A 22,152-nucleotide genomic window follows, 5' to 3' on the forward strand; every position below is an offset into this window, starting at 1 on the left:
TTACCGCGTTTAAATGGAGATACTTATGAGAAAAAAAAAAAAAAATATCGGTGAATATCGGGAGTCTCATATCTCCATTTAAACGCGGTAAGAACCCGTTACTATGTGCTTTAATTATGATAATAACCGCGTAAACTTAAAACAATGAATAAGACTTTACTTAAAACAAATGATTTTGGGTATTTTTCGACTTCATGTTTGGATCAAAGAAATATTATCACGTGCACTGCGATGAAGGAAAACAGTGTGAGGAAATCATTCCCGAGAAATGCGTTTCGGATGCATGTGACTTAACGTGTATTGGGCTGGTTTAGTCTTCGCGGGTTAGAAGGCCAGACAGACAGTCGCTTCTGTAAGAAACTGGACCTGTCAAATCTTCAGGCATAACGCTAGGGAGATGATGAGGTATTCTAAGACTACTAAAATTACTACTATTCTACTTTTACACTGGACTGGGTTCGAAATAAATCACGAAACGAGTTCAACTGCTGATCCTTACTTACTTAGTTTTATTATTATTATTTTTATGATTTTGGTTTGTTTTTCTTCTTTTCTGTTTTTTTTTTTGTTAATGATTTTTGATCTTGGTTTTTTTTTGTTTTGGTCTTTTTTCTTTTTTTTTGTGTGGTTGATTTCCGTGTGGTTTCTGTCCTGTGTTGAATGTAATGTACCTGTCTGTCTGTGACTGTGGTGTCCGGGAGTAATAAATGTTTTTTTCTTACTTTCCTTTCGGGGATATATTACAAATCAGTAATAGCCTTCTTCGGAGAACGCGTGATTTACATCTAAGTGTCACAGGTTCGAATCTTAGGTCAGGCTTTAAAACACTGAATTTGTCTTTATGAATTCATATTTGGATCAAAGATTTTAAGTAATTTCCAGAATTTGCCCCGATTGATAGCAATAGGCTTCTCGGCTCGACTAATATCTTAAAAATACAAATAAATAGTTACTGTACAGACTCTTTGGAGACAGGCGAGATGCTATTATTATGACATGTTATATTGTTAAAACCGAATGGAGGACTGTGTCTTTCCTAGCATAATGTATAGGATGATCTAAAATGATCAAATCAAATCAAATATACTTTATTGCACTGAACTAAAATTTTAACAATCAGACATAACACATGAATACAGTACAATTTGGGCGGCCTTATGATGATTATAGTATAGAACTCTTCATCTTCCTTTCTTTCACATTTAATCGAGTGGTATAAAATTAAGGTCTATATATGAATTCTAAAACTAATTTAGAATTATAGAGCTCACTGCGGGATTCGATTGTAACTACTTTAAAATGCAAGCCACGCATCGTCCCACTGGGGTACCATGACTCGTATCTCAATTCTCTCATTCATTTTGCTCTCTCATTTTACACTGATTTTAAAGCCAGCAAAAATAATATGGGTGCTCTTTCCTCCTAACTTTTCCACCAAATATTTGTGTTGCGTATTTTTTTCGTATCATCCCGTATCAAAATCAATCCCCAAAAGTTGGCCACCCTAAGGATCTTGTAACTCTACACCGGCATTGTTATACATATATATTCGTTTTATCTACAACCGCAATATATTAGGATAGTTTGTTTGCATTTACTATTTGTCTAGTGGGTCGGTCTAAACGGACGCTGCTGGCGGACCAAGGTACAGAACAATGTGATCTATTGCAAACAGTACAACAATAAAGTTTTATAGGGGGTTGTACTCTACAATCGTAACTTGTAGAATGGTGCTCTTGTTTATTGATTGCGTTTTCCGTCTGTGCTACCAGATAATACTCATTTTATTTGTTGTTCTTTGAAAATTATTGTGCATTTGTAGTTTTTACCGACTTTTCTGTCTTCAATGCACAATGCAAATGTCGCTTTACCATCTACGGCATTCTAACGAGCATCAACTAAAATGCCAGTCCTGCGGCCGCTATTGCTGTCACAATAACGCTACTTAAATGAGATGAGATGATCTTCAAGGCGCAAAAGTACAGATTTTTTTGGTAAATAAACATTTTCTATTTGAATGTGATTCTTTTCTTGCTTTATAATATATTATCATTCAATTAGAATATCGTACCTGGTAGGTTGCAACTAAATATAAACAGCCGAAATTTGAGTTCAGTGCTTTGTAAAATGAGATGTTTATATCAATTAGTAGACTAATGCAGGATGATACATATTTGAAAACCATTACAATCGATTTCTTTGGCATATAACATTGAATGCGGTCCACGATTTTGAATTGATTTCAGATCTTGCCGGTTTCAATTTGAACAATGGTCTAATTACGTTATCGCTTTGAGGTTTACTTTATTGTATTCGTTTTACATCGATCGTATATCACCTGTTGTTGTTGGTATTCCTTTAGGCCGTGTTAGTACGCTTTTATTACCCTCCATTGCTTAACGAGTTATATTTATTACACAATCAGTCTACGTTACTTCGCGATGTCTAGTGATAAAGATGTTATCTCATAATTTATTGTGGGATCCACCAAACTAGATGCTATCAAACATATAAACTGTATTAAATAATTTGTTATAAATTACAATAACAAGATTAATTTACCTAATTAATGTGTTTTAGATTCGTTAAGGTGATAAAGATATGTTTTTATAACTCTGCTTTCTATTTGGCTTTAAATATGAATGGTATTAACTTTTACAGTTTTGTTTTTATATTTATATGGTGAGCGTCTTGTTTGTATTTCCTTCTTTAGCTTAAGATTTGGAATCTTCATTTCTTGTCGTAAATACTTTATTTTTATTGTTTTTATACCGTTTTAATGCATTTACATACATTTAATAAAATGTTATGGAAATTGTAAGTGGTTGATTCATTAACCAACTATAACTTACTCGATATTATGTAAATTAATATTAAAAAAAAAAGATATTATATTTTAGAAATCCGAAGCGGGAAAACTAGTTAAAAGACATTTTTAATTGCTAATTTTGAAACAGCAATTCAAAATTTCAGCATTAAAAAAACTAAACTATGTATATTTTCCATTCTACAGTGTCAGCACTATTCGAATTGATTGTTCAAACAATTTGCCCACAACCAAAATGACATGCATGATTTGGTTGCCACTACTGTTGGTCTGTGATCTTTGCTTAGGGTTTAACTTACACGTGCCGGCTTTAATGAACCCTATTTTTATTTCCACTTCATGAACCTTGTATTTAAACGTAACTAGGTCTATTAAGGAATTTCCAATGTATTTTCTGACATTGTTGAATCATTTGTCTGTTTTCATTTCATGCAACCCTTGTTAGAATCAAATACGATACATTTTTGGATTTCTAATATCTTCTCCAAAAGCGTCAAATCATTCACTGTTTTCACTTCAACTGTTCCTTATTCGAATGTAACTCTATTGTACACATAGAGTAGGTACATATCTGGATTCACAGTGCCTGGTACAAAATTGTCATGTCACCCATGTATATGCACTTCGTATAGTCAGTATTTGGAGGGGATTGGGTTCATTCTGGGGATTAGCAGTACCTTTTACAAAGTGTCAAGCCATCGGTTGTCAGTTGTCAGTCAGGAATGAAGTGTCAAGTAAGCAAAGGGCCACTTTCTCGCTTGATCGCACACCTGCTTAGGGTATTCAGTTGGGAAAATAGATAATACGAATAAATGGGTTCGCTTTTGGGAAATTAAATTTGGTGAGTTCGTATAGATATGTAACGGGCCTTGTGACCTTATGATCCTTCAACTGACACTCAGATATCATTGTTTGATCGATGGTTAAGTATTGCTACTTTTAATCCATCGACACTTGGAATACGATTTTATTTTTCCTCCTTTTCTATGTAGTGTTTTCTATAACAAAAAAAGTGCTGCTCCAAAACTATCATAATTCTTGACTTACTCGTATCCTAATTCAGTTAATAATACACCATTCATATAAAATACACCTAATTTTGCTTTACGTACAAAGCTTTGAAAAAATACTTATACGATTCAATCGGGCATATTCATTACTCGAAAAATAGTAAAAGCCGAGTTTTTCTATTGTCAAGACTCCTTTGTTGGAGATCGCAAGCGGTCGGCAAAAAGCTTGCATTTAGACTACTGTCGTCGAACATCGGAACAAAGTCTTTTGGTCAGGACATAGAAATTGAACTGGACTGTATACGAACGCCTTTACGAGTTGCATTTTACTCTACTTAAATTTCACCTTTACGAAATCATCCAATGTGCTTTAATAGACTTTTATTTACATTTATTTAATCCAGTAGATTCACATAATGACTCCGGTGCCTTATCTCTTAAAATATGAGCTTCATTAAAACACGATCTCTCTTCCTCAATGTAGATTGTATCAAAACGTAAAAGAAAATCATGTCAGACAGGCATAATCTGCATTTCAAGATCCAAATGAACAAGTGGAGAGAACCGGATTCTAAGAGCCTGTGTTATAGCTAGTAAACCGGTCGAATTGTTGATAACTTCCGGAGAACAAGTAAAATAAGTCGTAGATGTAGATGTTTTTTTTTATTCTCATTCGGTTCACATAGAGATCTTATTCCTTTTGGCTCCGTCTGCTAGCGTATTGGTTTTTCTTTACAAGCATTTTTTACTCATAGTTGTTCTTTTTGTGCTGACAAAGTTAGTTATTGATGTTGTTTCAACGATGCTACATTTTATTTAAGTGTTTAAAAGAGTGTTATCTTTTCTTTGGGATTTGTTACGACTTCATTTCTACTAAGTAGTATTTTTTCTCTTAACTGTTTGTTTTATCTTTCAGCACATTGTTGCCATCGATAGAGATCAATTTACACCTGCTAGGCTTAAGCAGCTGTCTGTTTGTGTCCTACCATTTTTTGTAAACATTTAGAACCAGTTCTTATGACTGGATCATGTATTCAACAAAGGACATCCAGCGGTAAATATAGAAAACTGCATTTGCAACAGGATCGTACCTATATAAATTCTTGTAACTCAAAATCTACTAAATCATTTATAACTTCAGATAATATGGGTGTTCGGTTGGTACTAAATCTAGACTAAAATCAGACTGAATTTGCACCTGGATGGAGCAGGAAATAAGCGCAAACACTCATCTGCACAAAGGAAATGGCATTTTAGATCCATTTTCAACTGAGTACCTATTTCAAATTACAGTCGAATTTCGGAGAGATGAAATACTATATTGCCATTACATCTTTCTTGTAAGTTTTGAGCTTGGGGTTTAAGTCTTTCGTGGTAAATATTATGCATTATTATGTTTGAGTCGAATGTTGAGTGAGGTTAGGATGGAAGGAATTTACGTAAAAATTCTGCACAACAATCCAGAATATTATTTATTTTATTTTAGTTTCTTTATAAGAACTGAATTGAAGAAAATACATAATCGTTTCTGTTAGCAATACCATCAAAATAGTCTTCACGTAAATTCCCTACGATTATTTCTCTACTCACTCATCGCCTGCTAATAAGAGTCGGTTCCTTACGAGGCTACATTATTATTCTATCCAATATCACGACTCGGAAGATAATAAACCGAAAAATTTGCAACACAAATCGCACTGCAGTCACCAGTGCAGAGCTTTTTGTGTGCGGGTTGAAAGAAACCTGCTGATTAGCATATTCCATAGGTTTCCCACCCCATGCGGCAAACCACGACGAATATCCACAAGAAAACATTACACTATCTCGACAATCCGTCGACAACACATTACCGATTAAAACACACTGTTACACCCGATTTATCGGTACAAAATGTTGTTCCATATCATTATTCACGATACTAGGACGCTTACAAAGCTTCGCTGTCATTGCCACTTGTGTTTTGTCACATATTCGTTGAAGTTTCACTGATGGGCACGGAAACACGAGTTTGTTTTATATTTAAATAATTATTGATATGGTTTTGTGGGTTATTTGTTGTATTTTGTGTGCATGCGAGCGGGGACGCGACGCGGTGCCGCGACGATTGCGCGGAGTCGACTGAAGAGGATGGCACTACGTACCCGGGCGAGCTTTTTTTTCGTCCCGGCCGGTGTACAGTTGATACATTCCGTTCCGTTTCACTCGCTTTATCGATTCTCAGTCTATTTATAATTATAAATTAAAAAGTCCGTTCATAATACAATTCTGCTTTTAAATTATATTTGTTAGTTATCTCTCATTATATCGGTTGTTATAATATAGAAATTATCTAGTGTTGAACATTATCTATTTAATATTTTAGTAAACGGGTCCTGTATACCGGATATAAAATAAAGTTATTCCTGTTTATTACTAAATCACTGTAATAAAGCCAAAGAATTGCAATTTTTTAATAATAAATTGTAAATTGCGTAAAAAGTAACGTTTTTGAAGTTGAGAAATACTTACTAGCGCCATCTTTGTTGTACCAGGGGTAACACATGACAAAGTGCGTGTCCAACCCTGCACTACCCATCACATCGCAGGGTTAAAACCGCCATTTAGTGAAGACCTCTGCGGACGTTTCGTTAATGTATGTACGTAAACCAACATCCTAGGGTCTTGCAGGTTCTTTTAAAATGGTCGTTTGATGTATAGGGCTACGATTTTAGGGCTAACAAATTAGAAAGGGGAGAAAAAACTAACGTCAGGTTTATTGACATTTCGCCGGCTATAATTAAGGCTTAGGGTCTCGAAAGTTATCGGTGAGCCGTAAAATTTTAAAGCCGGGACTTTTGTTTCAATTAGTTAGTAGCGATTGGCGCCCTAATGACGTAGTAACGAGGTAGTAATTTTTAGGACTTCTCCGTTATACAGATGTTTAAACATTATGTCAATTAAATGGGTGGAGTTTGCTGATTAATAATTTTAATTATTAGCTTTTATTTGCAATTTTGTAGGTACTTTCATAAAAAGGGTCGAGTAAAAGAGAGAATTGTATTTGAATAAAATCATATTTTAACCCTTTACCGCATATTTGCACGGACAGACACAATTTACGTCAGTAAGCTAAGCACTACCGGGGTGAGCAGAACACGACCTTATCAACCCTGGTGCCAACATTGACTACTGAAGTCCTCTGGCCTCTATTTATTCGGTATATAGGTACTGCCGTTTGATAATAATAATTATGCCAAATGAGTTTATGCTAAACTTATTTCGGTCATAAGTGAAACCATGACTCCCCGGGTGTACCCCCTCCGGTTGATTGAGGGGAGGCCTGTGCCCAGCAGTGGGACGTATATAGGCTGTTTATTTGTTTATGTAAGTGAACCGGCTCGGGTTCACCCTTTTTTGGCATAATAACATTTCGTTAGGTCTGTCTTAAATAGTTTTATGAATAAACTAATTTGACATACCTACCTCCTTGCGAATCACTTACAATTATTTCGCATAATATTCAAAGTCAAATTACTCTTCAGTTATTTAATTTTAATCAAGGTTCGCCAATTTTTGGCATAATACCTCTATCATTCGCATAATAATTAATAAGTTAATGTGACAGGGTTCTAAAGTGTGTAAATTGTGTAATAAATACGACAGTACTCATGACATTACTAAAAAACTAACGCCATCTAGTGTAAAAGCTCAAATACTGTAAGCTTCTAAGTGAAAGGCTCGCAATGGTATTGCTTTGCGTACCAGCTACCACCTCGTCTTTTTAATGGGAGTCGAAGAGGCCTCTCTCTATTGCGCGGCTATGAATGTAAGCGTTGAAGTTTCTATTAAAATTGCAGAGGTGGCGCTACTTCTTATACGGGGTATTGTTGGGTTAACTTTTTTTTTCAAGTTTTTTGTTATATACGGGGTGTTAGTGGCATCGTAACGAATACTGAGGGGGATGATTCAGACCATGATTCTGAGTTCATATCAAATGGAATTTTCCGTCGCAAAATTCATGATTCTTTTTTAGTTTTTTTAAATTATTTTCAATTCTATAGTTTTGCGATGAAAAATTCCACTTGATATTAACTCAGAATAATTAGCTGAATCATCCCCCTCAGTATTCGTTACGATGTCACTTACACCCCGCACAAGTACATACTGTAGCCATACAAGTAGGTATGGGTGTTAGTGACACCGTAACGAATACTGAGGGGGATGATTCAGACCATGATTCTGAGTTGAAATCAAGTGGAATTTTCAGTCGGAAAATTCATGAAAATTTTTGTTTTTGTTTTAAGTTATTTTCTGTTCCATACTTTTGCGACGGAAAATTCCACTTGATATTATTATCATCTCAGAATCATGGTCTCAATCATCCCTCAAAGTTTTCGTTACGATGTCACTAACACCCTGTATGTACTATACATAAAATAACACCAAAATAAGATCTAGAGTAGAAATAGAATTTTCTGCATTTTTTTGATACAATACACAATTATGTTTACTCATAAAAAAAAATCGAAGTGACTTTGTGATTCGCAATTTGGTTAGGACGTTACAGACTGGTCATCTAAGTAATTGTAAGATGAGCCGCGCTTCAGAAGGCAAGTTAAAACACATAGTCGTTACATGAGTCATGTCAAGGGCCTATGGCGGCTTAATAATAACCCTGACACCAGGGTTGATGAGGTTGGTAATCTACTTCACAACCCACATGATAGTAAGAGGAGTATAGAGTGGTGGTGTGGAATTACATTTGCGATTTCTTTTCACATTTTCGGGGTTTATTTTAATAATTTTGTGGGTTGCAGCAGTTGTAAAAATGGGGATGGTAGAAATTAATTGAACAATCTTTTTAGTTTTTTCCCTTTTATTTGTTCATAAAAATTCAATTAGATTTATATTTTATTTCCAAATATTATGTATAAAAAGGTAGATATACAATTTTATAATTAGTTACACTTATACCTACTTACAGTCTATTAAACACTGTATACGAAACCTATTTATACAAATAAAAAATACAATTTTTTTGCTAAAACTGACTGGTATGTTTACAAAACATTGGCATTTTTTTTCCACCGAGAGCTATAATATACAATATAGTATAATGTGTACATAGAATTAATTTTAGGAAACATCTAGTCGTTTTAATATAGGTATGCGCTTGACCGTGTCGAATAATTATGAACTATCCAAAAATTTCGAATATATTGTTGTCTCTTTCACATTCAAACGTTTTGACGTAAGCCCGAATGAAAGAGCACTATTCGAAAACCTTCAGACGTATCTTTCGAATGCGGTCAAGCAATATATTACAAATTTAAATTAATCTCAAGGGTATATTTAATATATCACTATCAAAACAAGGTATTTAATACCATGAAAATGAATATTTATACCCTAACCGATCAAACCCTCATCGCATTATTTGAGCAATGTAACCGTAATATAATGATATCCAAAAAACCTCAAGTAAACCGAAGAATTTAATGAAATTTCGCGAAAAAATAATAATTTGAAATATTTAAATGAATGTAATCAAGAAAGAATATATGACTGGTTTTCTCTTCCGATACCCTGATCCCTGATCCATGGTGATTCGTCTAATATAAACGCGTTTCTTTGAACAAACGAACACTTTTTAATAGTAGAACCATCCTCTCTCACCAGGTTACCGGATGAAAAAAACCAGATAAGTATGTATCGCCGCAATATAACTCGATAAATACAATGATTTTTAAGGGAAGAAAATGTTTTATCTTTGTATTTTATGACTGTCTATTCATTTGTGCCTTGGCATATTGTATTTTTTATATTATAATATTCTCTCTGTGAGTTTCCCTTAGCACAGAAAAGTGCTATAAAAACAAAAATCATTTATGATAATATTGTTGAAATAATTTTACATTATTTGGACGGATTAAGTATACTACTTTTGGGGACGGACAATAATATCACTTACATATTAATTTTGTAAATGGTAAAAATCTTCGACATTTAAAATATTTCCTGAATATACAGATACGAATTCGTTTGAATAAAGTACCTTCAGACGTCGCGATTATAAAATAAAAATAATTTAAATGGTGTATATTTACATGATTGTTTAACATTGCTATTCCTACCACTAAATAAAGCTTATACGGACAGTAGTAGTCTTATAGTACGTAGACGAAGAATGAGAAAATAATGAGGTAGTTCATAACAAAAAATAATATTTTCAATTATTTATTCAAGGTTTTATAGAAATAATTATTTTCATTATTATTTTTTTCAAAACTTTATGCTAATTATTATCTGTAGGTTGTCGGAACTTACAATGAGTACTGACAATGGATTTTCGAATTATAAAATATTTGATTCTTTTAGCACTTGGCAAAAAGTAATATCCAACCGCATTTTTTCAAATACTTCACGTTAATTCTGTGCCTTTTATAAAAGCTTTTATTTTCTTCAGTCAGATACCATTGTCTACTTTGCGTTTAAAAATATAAAACTGGAAGATAAGAAAAGAATAAATCCAAGGAATGTATGATATTGTCACATACCCAGGTACATCATGATAATGTTAAGTACCTTAAATCTATAGCCGCTAGCTCACAGTGGAAGGTTGGCTTATATTTATATACACAATTATGCCAATAAGATCCGGGTTGTTAAATGTAGAGAAAATTCATTTTTTCCAACATGAACCTATTATTTGAAATTCTGACTAACTTTGTTCAGACAAACTGCTCTTTCAACAGCATAAATGTACATTCTGTCTTAAATATCTCCAGTTTTTATAACCAAGACAAAGATGTCCACCTCACTCTTTAAGAGCTGCCGCTTCACTCTCACAATTCATTAAATAGGCACTTTATAAAAACCAACTCTCTCTACAACACAAGCCTTAAAAATAATAATAAACCTACGTAGAACCGAACGCTAATGCGCCTTCTCTTTTGTACCATTCGCGATATGACCGTTCGTGAATCCGTTTCTGGTGTCGCCATTACATTTGGTCGAGACGTCACCATTGCTAAGATGACCGTTTGAAAGATGACCGTTGGTGCTAGCATGTCCATTGGTGGTAGCATGACCGTTGGCGGTGGCATGGCCGTTGGCATGACCGTTAGCATGGCCGTTAGCATGGCCGTTGGCTTTGACGTGGCCATTTGGCATATGGCCGTCGTTATTGTTGGACTCTTTGGAGACGACAGGCTTCCTCGGTGACTTTTTGTAAGCTTGCATGTAGAAGTTCATGAACAGGACTATGAAGATAGTCGAGTGAAGGATCAGGCCTGAAGCAATGATTCTGGAACAAGGATAAAAGTTTACATTAGGAGGTAACTATATATTATACACAACAATGGTGCAGGGCTGTGTCACCCTTAAATTTTAACCGTATGTTGTTGTCAACTCTCTGTTGTGTTGTTGTTGTCGTATGTTCTTGCCTTGCGACTCTGGCCATGCTGGCAGAGATTAAGGACCTCAGTTATACCCTTCTGTCTGGTTTTACGTTAAACCAAAGTATTGGAGTATTTTTGACTTTCGATTGACTTGGTAAGGTTGGTCTAAAGATAAAACAAATCCATAAAATGTCCTGCAGGTTCGTAGCCTGCAGGTTAAAAATGTGAACCGCGCCGAAAAATAAGTCTATGGATTTTAATGGAACTAATTGACAAGTCATGATAATATTATGCAGAATTCGCGACACCAGCGCTATGGCCAAGGGACTTATTTCATGGCGTAGAAAGGTGAATTGAGTTCAGCATTCTATCAAGACTTTAGTCAGACTTTGAATGATGAAACATATTCACGGTTCCTTTTGAATGCTCCGATTAGGTACTCACTGCGATTGCAGTTACTGATTAGCAATTCATAGAAAATGCATTTTGAGTGCAACGATTTGATTGCTACTCGCTTAGATATTTTGCTACTCGCTAGATGTCAAGGTGCGTTAATACATTTGGTTTGATTTTTTGTTTGGCTTTTTTGATTTTCTAAACTGCACTGGCGGTATGGCGGTCACTATCTACGTCCATGCGACATTGTTGCGGCAATAAGTTTCACGAGTATGCGTATATAAATACGCTGCTACTATATAGTTGAAATATGCGGCATTTGTCGCATCGTTGTCGACTGTCTTGTTGAGAAGGCTATCTCTTTAAGTACGTTGATTGTCATGGATTTAAATCAGTTTATTAATTATAACCCAATAGAAAAATAATAAATTTGAAATAATGAATTAGGTATATAATTAATTAATTAGGCTCAATAGTAATCCTGACATCAGGGTTGATGAGGTTGAGTTTGGCAGGTTAACCACACATTGGAGAAGAATTATAATATGGAAGGTATCAGCGGTTAGCGTTACCTATTTTTGTCTGTGAGAAAAAGTCAGTACAGAAATATTTTGCGAATTTTCTTTTCGCTACTTATCTTGTTTTATTTCAATTATGTTCAAAAACTTGTATTTACTTTTATTTATTTTCTTCAAAATTATTTCTTTTAGAGTGTCTATAATTTTTAAAGACCAAATAAACTTTATTTTGTATAAATTCTCGCCTTTTTCCTTTTCACGGCTGCAATTTCTTAATTGTATCTACGTTAAGAGGCTGAGCATCAGAGCCTGACAAGAGAAAGTGAGATTGGGTGCAACATGTTAGTTGACTTGCAGCGTAATAACTGTTAGATGGTAAGATTAATACTAATTTGCTTTTCCATCCGGATACTAAAAACAACACATTTAAGCAAAGGAATATTACGATTCGAAATAATTATTTAAAATTACAATTTATTGTTTTTTTGATGAATAGGTTCTATCCCAATTTCGGTAAGTGAAGACGTGACCTAAAAAACTGATTGCCTGGTAAACATTTGAAGATTCCAAGACAACTATATAAAAGTACCAAAGGTTTTTGTCAAAGAGTAAGTCTGGCAATTCAGAGAGGTATTGCCGCCAGTTTGTTGGGTACCTTGCCTCGAGGCGACGCATTGGAGGAGCTATTTTATTTATAAGTTATTTGTTTATATTGTTTTTAATAAGAGGAGCTCGGTGGCGCAGCGGTTAACCCGCTTGGTCTGCGATTGTTGAAGTTAAGCAACTTTCGCAAAGGCCGGTCATAGGATGGGTGACCACAAAAAAAAAGTTTTCATCTCGAGCTCCTCCGGGCTTCGGAAGGCAAATTAAGCCGTTGGTCCCGGCTGCATTAGCAGTCGTTAATAACCATCAATCCGCACTGGGCCCGAGTGATGGTTTAAGGCCCGATCTCCCTATCCATCCATAGGGAAGACCCGTGCCCCAGCATTGGGGACGTTAATGGGTTGATGATGATGATGATGATTGTTTTTAATTACTGTATAAATAACTACCATTCATCATCATCAATCAAAAATCAAAAAAGAGTCACGCTCTTGTCGGTGTAGCATTTTCCATTCCAGTCTATCAAAGGCCAATTCCTTGACTTCCCTATATGACACGTCGTTAACCTTTTCTTTAATCTGTTCCATGTAAGCTCTTCTAGGTCTTCCCCTTCCTCTCTTTCCTTAGCTTTCCTTCTATGATGTTTTTAATAAATTCGTCGTGTCTTATTAGGTGTCAAATCATCTTGCCTCTTCTGTCCTCAATAATTCTCAGCATTTGTCTCTTAACCATTACTACCATTATGTCAATGTAAGTGTTACTTACTTGGGGTATCCGCAGTCGTAGACCAGAGCGCTTATCGAGTGGAAGAGCACCATGAAGAATTGGATCTGGAAAGAGAAGAGTTTTTTGTTATCATTGGCCTTATACGTCTGTTTCAGACGATTTATGACGTCATTGCCTCAAAGAAATGCACTTTCTTTCATGGCTGTGCAAGCCAATCCTAGAGCGGCAAACTCTACCGCACACTCTGCAGGAGAAGTCTCCAACTGGTGGATTGTTGTTGGTTTGATGGCGTTTCATTCTCCTGCTCGCTAATACCGGTAACTGCCGCTCTCCGTGTTGGTATCCACGCAGTCAGACTTACGTGGGTGAAGTGTCCTCTCCACAGACAATGAGTCACCTAGGACACACTTAAGGAAGCGCAGGGTTCAGGGTTCTTGTTATAATACTTCAATAATTGGTTTGCTAGTTAGACTTTTGTAGATGTTCATAACAGACGTATGCGAGAGCGTATTTTCTTTGACAACGCAGTCACAACCCACCCACTTATTTCTATAGGGGTAGGTATAGCCATAAGATAACAAGCAGCAGGTATTGAAGTCCTAAAATAAATTAACGAACCTCATGCTGATCGCTCACTCCTTTTTTATTTTTATTTTTTTAATGACATTCTCGAATGCATTTTGGAGGTATGTGACCTAACCTGTATTGGGCTGGTTTTCTCTTCGCGCAAACCCCGGACTTTACATACAAACAACCTCGTTTTACACAAACACCACACATTGACGTTATCGTACACGCGCATTATGTTGTGTGACGTTTGGCTGCCATACATACAATTCAAGTCTAAACTAAACCTAATTAAAACACATAATAACGGGTTCTTAGCGCGTTTAAATGGGGATATGAGACTCCCGATATTTCGACACTGTTGCAAGTGCCATGATCACGGGATGACTGATGAGATTGGAGTGGAGTAGGTAGATCCATAATTTTCTACGGGCAGACATATCTGTCTACCCTCTTTCTTTGCCGCTTGTTTATGTTTTTGATATCGGAATGTTCGGAACCATCTGAACTCGCACCAAACTCACTACGACAAACCGCACTCACTGTGTCCTCACGTTTTTTCACCACATTAGGCCGTTTCAAGCTTTTTACAACACCTTTATCCCCATTTAAACGCGGTAAGCACCCGTTGTTATGTGTTTTAATTATGATAATAACCGCTTAAACTTAAAACAATGTATAAACTAAACCTAGCTCAAACGCTGGTGGGGAGCGGAGAGTTGCCGTTCTACACGTAGTATTATTCCTTATTCTATGCTTCGCGGTTTGGAAGGTCAGATAGGCGGTCGGTTCTGTAAAAATCAGACCTGTCAAATCTTCAGGTTAGGTAAGCGGACCCTGTGAAAAACGGGATACTGCTAGGGAGATGATGATGTCACTTATTGTAGATTTGCCATAAATGGCCGGAAAAATGAGAAGCGCTGAAGGCTCTTACTCGGTAGTGGATAACCAGCACATCATCTTTTATAAAAAAATAACACTAAACATAAAAAAAGAACCCACATAACGCAGCATAACGCCTGTGCCCCCAAAGGGGTGCCTACTGTTTATATTAGAAACACCCCTCGCCAGCTATGTCTATGTCCGCTATGTGAGCTAATTCAGCTGTAGCTATGTGTAGGTAAGTCAGGTGTGGCTATGTATAGCTATGTTAGCTATGGCTATGTGTAGCTATGTCAGCTATGGCTATGTATAGCTATGTCAGCTGTGGCTATGTGTAGCTATGTCAGGTGTGGCTATGTATAGCTATGTCAGCTGTGGCTATGTGTAGCTATGTCAGGTGTAGCTATGTATAGCTATATCAGCTATGGCTATGTGTAGCTATGTCAGGTGTGGTTATGTGTAGCATTTTTTCTAACAAAAGAAACCAATAAAATTACACCATTTTGAACCGGTTAGATACATTTGACGGCCAGTTGTTTATTATAATAGGTTACCGAGGTCAAAAGGACAAAGCATTTTGTCTAATAGGGAAACCCTGATTATATTACTAAAATATTTTACCAGAAAATATAGGTACCTCGATCGGAAATCCGTTAAAATTCAAATTAGATGAAGATGGGCTCTGAAATATTATATTGTTTTAACTTTTAAATGGCTAAAGTCACCTTCGTGTTAAAAAAATGACAACTCTTTTAACCTTTGTGTCTTTGAATATAAATAATATTACATAATATACTTTTCCCATTGGGGTAGGCATAAACTTCGGAGTTAGTTTTTCTACTAAGCTAATAACAATAACAACATTTCATCTCGCCTGTATCCTCAAAAGAGTAGGCAGAGGTTTATATAGCACACCCACACTTCGCCAGCTATATTTAAGTCCCATGTAACAGAGTTGCCAATTGCGAATAATCGGATACAAACCAGTGATATCCATTACCTAACACCAAAACCTGAATTCAAATACATACGAATTCACAGGCTTAGGGCCCGAGCAGAGATTCCGACCAGGGACTGTACGATGCAAGTCATCCGTTCACCGAACTGTGTCCGAAAACCGGAATTTGAGTGTTAATCAGTTTAGTGTATATTGTAGTATACAGAGTTATAGGTCTTCTTCTATCGTGTGGGTTGTGAGGTGGATTACCAACCCCATCAACCCTGGTGTCAGAGTTACTATTGAGTCGCCATAGGCCCCTGACATGGCTCATGTAACGACTACTAACTTAAATCAGTAAGTAGTAACCGGGACCAACCAACGGATCATCTTACTTTTGGACAATCAGGTGATCAGCCTGTAATGTCCTAACCAAACTAAGGATCACAAAGTGATTTTTGTGATTTGTCCCCATCGGGATTCGAATCCGGGACCTCCGCATCGTGAGCACATCGCTCAACCACTGGACCACAGAAGTCGTCAGGGTTACAGGTTAAGTCAACCTATTTCCGATAAGAGCGTGTAGTTCTAATGTGATTATGAAACACCCTGTCCTAAATGTAACCGTTATTGAGATATTAAAAATAAAAAAATATCTCTGATTTTCCTCTATCAACTTAGATATCATGAAATGTGTAAGTGTTATTTTTACCATCATTGGATTTTTACTTGGTTTACCGCACGTCCTATTAGTTACCGTAGCAATGATTAAAAGTATTTTATGTACGCAATGACACTTAAAACACTATGTCTGGTAATACAACATCTTTCTCTAAATAATCGGGGAAACTATGGAAATCGACAGGACACCGTATGGATACGGTAATGCGAATTCCTCACAAAAATGGTCGAATAAGGATCGTTCGCCGCGCCTAGAATTCCGCCTTGTCGGGATTTCGTTGCGCAAGTAGGATATACCGGACGGTGGGCTAATACTGCGCAAAACGTGAGCTGTGCAATCACGCTTGACGAGCCACTGTCGATTCGATTTGCGTGTCGTATGTCAGCCGCTGTGTAACTCGATATATTCAGACCGAAGACACTGAAGAAGGGAGTTGAAGAAAATAAACGGAAAAGTCAAAAAGGCTACATCGAAGCATTTCATCTAAAAAAGAAATATTGTAATTTGACATTTGCGCATATAAATGTAAGTGCGCAATGTAAACAAATGTCAAATTGAACTCAAGAACAAAACAAATGTCATTTGAGAACGACTGGATCGATTTTGATTATTTTTTTTTACTTTTCGCTCTGTACGAGAGAATTGTACTGAATAAGTCGGAACAATGGGTAGAAAAACTTGACGATAAATCAAAAATAGTTCTTTTTTGTTTTGGACGTTTGTCAGGTCAGCTAAATACATGCTGAAGCTTACTATTTCTTACCGGGGTAGGTATACTCTATAGATTACCATTTGCTTTTATTTTGGCATACTTCTCTTGCATCTTTCACATTCTCCTTCGTGGCGCGTGTATATAACACGGACTGATTCAGATGCAGCTAAATAAATAGATATAATTAAATTCCTCTACCGCAGTACTACTCAGCCGTGCGGGGGCAACATTTAGACTTGACGATTTCAACACTGGCCGTCGGAACGCGGTATCCTTTCTCTATGCAACTGCTGGTACATGGTACACGTCCTATAAAATGTTCTAGAATACCTAATGCATTAACTAGTATCGTCGTCAGGTAGTTAAAGAGTTAGTAAATACTCGCTTAAGTGCGGCAAAATAGTCATTCACATAATGGTACTTTTTTCCATTAATATGCTCATAACTAAAGTGCTGGAGCCAAGTTGCAAACGATGTGACAATTGCCTGTCGTAAAAATATATTATGGGGTTGCCATGTGGTATATATTAGAATAGGTAGTAGGAGGCGGCGCACAATGAAACTCACGTAATACGAGACTAACTTTTATTTGCGAAGGTACACACGAAATATATATAAATACAATTACCCGCAACTATGATAATATACTCCATTCTTCCCTCCCTGACTCGAAACTAATAAACCCAAACTAAATAAAACTACAGGTATTCTTATATTATATAGGTACTTAGTTACAAGTATTATTTTTTTTTATTTAATTGCTTTTGACCAAAGACAATTATGTTAGAAAGTAATTAGGTACTTATAAGTAAAATAACTAGAATGATAAAAAAAAAGTACGTAGTGTAATTACTTAACGATACACCTATCTGACCCATAGTTGTTACAAATAAAAAAAAAACTGAAATTAAAATTAATATCAATAAATGTGAAATAGGTAAACACATTTTTATATATTATTTTATATACCTATAATTAATATTAGCTTATCTATACAATAACATAGGTAATAGTGAAACCATAGCCTAAGACACTCAGTCGATGTCAAACCCGTATCTTTGAACAGGTTTCCGGATTCTTTTAGTAATGTGCGGCATATTACTCTCAGCATTAACTGGATGGTTTGGGTTTCTGCCTAGACTGGATGAAGCCATTAACACGGGACTACGTGGTTCTGATAACGGAGAGGGCGAGGTATCTGCAGACGGCACACACGTGGATTCGCTGTTACTTGGCATCTGCCTGTTATCAGCTTGTGGTATTTGTACGTCAGTACTAACCAGTTGCAAGGGTGTATTAATGGAAGATAAATCTTCCAAGTCACAATCATCCCGACGTAATTGATCTACGTGTTTTTTCAAGTGTTTGCCATCATAGGCAACAATATAAGTCAGTGGGCCAATTCTATCAGTGATTGTACCTCTTTCCCAAGTAGCGGTATTATTTTTAAAGTTTTTAAAGAAAACCCGCTCTCCAATATAAAAATATCGATTGTACCCTGCTTTATATTCAATTTGAGCGAGTTGTTTACGCATTATCATGTGACTAGCTGAAGGACGCAACAGGTCGAGTGGTGTCCGCACATTTCTTCCCAATAACAAACTAGCTGGACTTTTGCCCGTAATGCTATGAGGAGTTGAACGATACATTAATAAGAAATCACTTAATGCGGTTTCTAATTCAACGTGGTCACGTATCGCTTTTTTCAAACAGGTTTTGACTATTTTTACGGCGTTTTCTGCCGCACCATTACTACTTGGTTTATATGGAGTTACTGTGATATGTCGTATACCGGAGTTATTCAAAAAACATTGGAACTCATTTCCATTGAAAGGAGGACCATTGTCGGATACCAACTCATATGGCAAACCAAATTGTCCGAATACAATTTTTAGTTTCTGGATTGTAGTTTTAGCCGCTGTGCTTGGCACACGATAAGCTTCAATCCATTTGGAATGAGCATCAATGATCACAAAATAGTACAATGTATTACCGGCTAACGAAAAGAAATCAGCGTGCAGCCGATACCAGGGCTCCTGCGGCCACTGCCAGGGGTGCAGCGCGGCCGCCGGCGGCGCGGGCCGCTCGCGCGCGCACGTTTCGCAGGCCCGGCATACACGCTCGATATCCGTATCGATGCCCGGCCAATATACGTAGTTCCGCGCTAGGTTCTTGCACTTTACTATTCCTTGATGCGTGTTGTGTATCTGTTTTAGTACATCGTTCCTTAAATGTCGCGGTACAACCACACGGTGGCCGTACATTAAACACCCTTGTTCTATACTAAGGTATTGTCGTATTTTAAAATAAGCTTGCAGTTTCCCACTATTACAGTATAGCCAATTTGTTTTTATTGATTTGATTACCTCTTGTAACTCATTATCTGTAGTAGTAACTTTTGCTATTTCTCTGTAATTAATCGGTGACGCATTTTGAACAAAATTAATGTAATACTCAACCCGACTGTGGTCACTCTGTTCGACTGTGGGCATACGGGACAAGCTGTCCGCTACACAATTATGATTCGACGCAATACACCTGATTTTATAATTATATGCTCCTAAAATTACTGCCCATCTCTGAAGGCGGCTCGCCGCCATCAGCGGAATACCTTTATTTTCGTTAAATATCGCCGCCAGCGGCTTGCAATCTGTCACTAAAGTAAACTCTCGACCGTATAGATAGTCGTGAAACTTAGTAACTGCAAAAATAACTGCTAATCCTTCACGACATATTTGCGCGTAGTTTCTCTCAGCGGCGGCAAGCGTGCGTGAGGCGTGCACCACCGGGCGCTCGCAGCCGTCGGCGCCGCGCTGCGACAGCACGGCGCCCAGCGCACGTGGGGACGCGTCGCTACTCACAGTGGTCGCTAGCGTCGGGTTGTAATGCGCCAGGACAGGGGCGCTCTGTAATGCTTTCTTTACATTACTGAACGCCTTATCACAGTGTTCATTCCACTGAAAATCTTTTTCTCTTTTTAATAGGTCATACAGTGGCGCTAAAGTATCACTTAAATTAAATAAAAATTTCCCGTAATAATTTATGAGTCCCAGGAATGCTCTTAGTTGTTTTTGTGTCGTCGGTGTTGGCGTATTTATCACCGCATCTACTTTTGATATTTCTGTATGTAATCCGTCGGCATCGATGACGTATCCCAGGTACGATATAGTTTTTTGAAAAAAAACTACATTTTTCCGGTGCAACACGCAATCCACTGTCTGATAAGATTTTAAACACGGCTTGTAGCCTCTTCCAGTGGTCTTCACTATCGACGCCGCTAACTGTCAGATCATCTAGATAACAAGTAACAAAAGGCATTCGAAACAGTTTATCCATCATACGCTGGAATTTATTAGGCGCGCATTTAATTCCAAATGGTAGCCTATTGTAGCAGAACATACCTTGAGTAGTGACAATCGTGCACAATTTCCTCGATGGCTCGTCAAGTAAAAACTGTAAGTATGCGCTACTTAGGTCTATTTTACTAAACAACTTTCCCCCTTGAAGAGATGCAAATATATCCTCGATTCTCGGTATCGGGTATTTGTCCTCAACGAGTACCGGGTTAACAGTGGTTTTAAAATCACCACATAGGCGGACCTCCCCGTTCTTTTTGAGTACGGGCACCACCGGCGTACCCCACTCGCTCCAGTCGACGGGTGTGATGATGCCCTCGCGCTGCAGCCGCGCCAGCTCGGTATCCACGCGCGGGCGCAGTGCGTGCGGCACAGGGCGCGCGCGCCGCCAAACCGGCCGAGCTGACGTGACCGTTTCCAAGGATATGCGAGCTTTATTGAAAGTACCTATACCTGCCGCGAACACATTCGGAAAGCGCTTCATCAGTTCTCTCTTAATGTTGGCAGTGGACTGTACGTTCATCGGAATTTCTTTTAATTCGTTAATTCTTGGAAACCGAAAGTTAAAAGCCCTCATCCAGTCCCGACCGAAAAGAGATGAACTGTGATCATTTCCGATCACCGTTAACGATAAGTCTCTTATAATTTTTCCGTTTATTTCGACTGAACAGAGTAACTTACCCGATGGCTTCACTAGTTGGCCGCTATACATTTTTAACTTCGTACTTAAAGGTTTTAACTCACAATTTCTAAAGTACTTATTATAGGTTGCTATAGAAATCACACTAATGGCCGAACCGGTATCACCTTCCATCGTAATCGGTATATTATTTATTTTAGCATTTATAACCCAACGATCGTCACTCTCCGTTTCACTATCACTTAATTGATAAATGTCAATAGCACGATCGTCCGAGCCGCTAGATTCCGACGCTGAGTCCTCCGCGTTATTATCACTTATATGGTGAACTCGCGCCTTATTTTTACGGTAACGACACATTTTCGCGATGTGACCCCTGTCACCGCAAACGTAACAATCGCTGTCACGAAAAGAACACTCGTCCGGGTGATGCGTGCGTCCACACCGGTAGCATCGCTGCTGTTGCTGGTGCTGGGCGGCGCGCCCGCCGTGCTGCGCGCGGCCCGGCGGCGCCGGCCGCCCGCGGCGCGGGGCGCGTCCGCCGCGCGTTCTATCCACCGCATGCACGGGCTCCGCGGCGCTGCGGAGCATGCCGGCTCCGTCGCCGGGCTTTGAGTCTCGAACGGCCGCCTCCAGTGACAGCGCCAGCTCGCAGGCGCGGCTAAACGTGAGCGTCATCTCGTCTTCCATCAGCAGGCGCTGTTGTATACGTTCGCACGCCAAACCGAACACGAACTGGTCCCGTAAATTTTCTTTCAATATCTCGTTGCTAGAGAATTTACACGCCCTACTAAGTCGTTTTAATTCTATTTGATATTCACCCACCGATTGACTGGCACTTTGTTTATAAGATCTGAATATCATTCGTTCGGCGATGACCGATCGTTTTGGTGACAAATGTTCTTCCACTATCTTTA

General features: G+C 37.7%; 2 protein-coding genes across 10 annotated transcripts in view; both read right to left on the reverse strand.

Moving 5' to 3' along the window:
* LOC126366593 (uncharacterized) overlaps positions 1-5,931 on the reverse strand; it is a 129,730-nt gene extending 123,799 nt beyond the window's left edge. For 3 of the 6 annotated variants that reach the window (XM_050009758.1, XM_050009759.1, XM_050009754.1), the window contains exon 1: positions 5,581-5,931. The gene's annotated coding sequence lies outside the window, so the exon portion shown is untranslated. The remainder of the gene's footprint in view (positions 1-5,580) is intronic. The other 3 variants (XM_050009755.1, XM_050009757.1, XM_050009756.1) reach the window with 3 other exon arrangements.
* Positions 5,932-9,710: 3,779 nt separating this feature from the next.
* LOC126366630 (elongation of very long chain fatty acids protein 7-like) overlaps positions 9,711-22,152 on the reverse strand; it is a 65,316-nt gene continuing 52,874 nt past the window's right edge. For all 4 annotated transcript variants that reach the window (XM_050009816.1, XM_050009819.1, XM_050009817.1 and 1 more), the window contains exons 7-8: positions 13,499-13,563; positions 9,711-11,122 (exon numbers count right to left, since the gene is read on the reverse strand). In XM_050009816.1, the coding sequence (XP_049865773.1) occupies positions 10,753-11,122; positions 13,499-13,563 (435 nt within the window). In that variant the 3' untranslated portion in view covers positions 9,711-10,752. The remainder of the gene's footprint in view (positions 11,123-13,498; positions 13,564-22,152) is intronic.

The sequence above is a fragment of the Pectinophora gossypiella genome, chromosome 5, assembly GCF_024362695.1.
Source record: "Pectinophora gossypiella chromosome 5, ilPecGoss1.1, whole genome shotgun sequence".
In the NCBI taxonomy this organism is placed as follows: domain Eukaryota; kingdom Metazoa; phylum Arthropoda; class Insecta; order Lepidoptera; family Gelechiidae; genus Pectinophora; species Pectinophora gossypiella.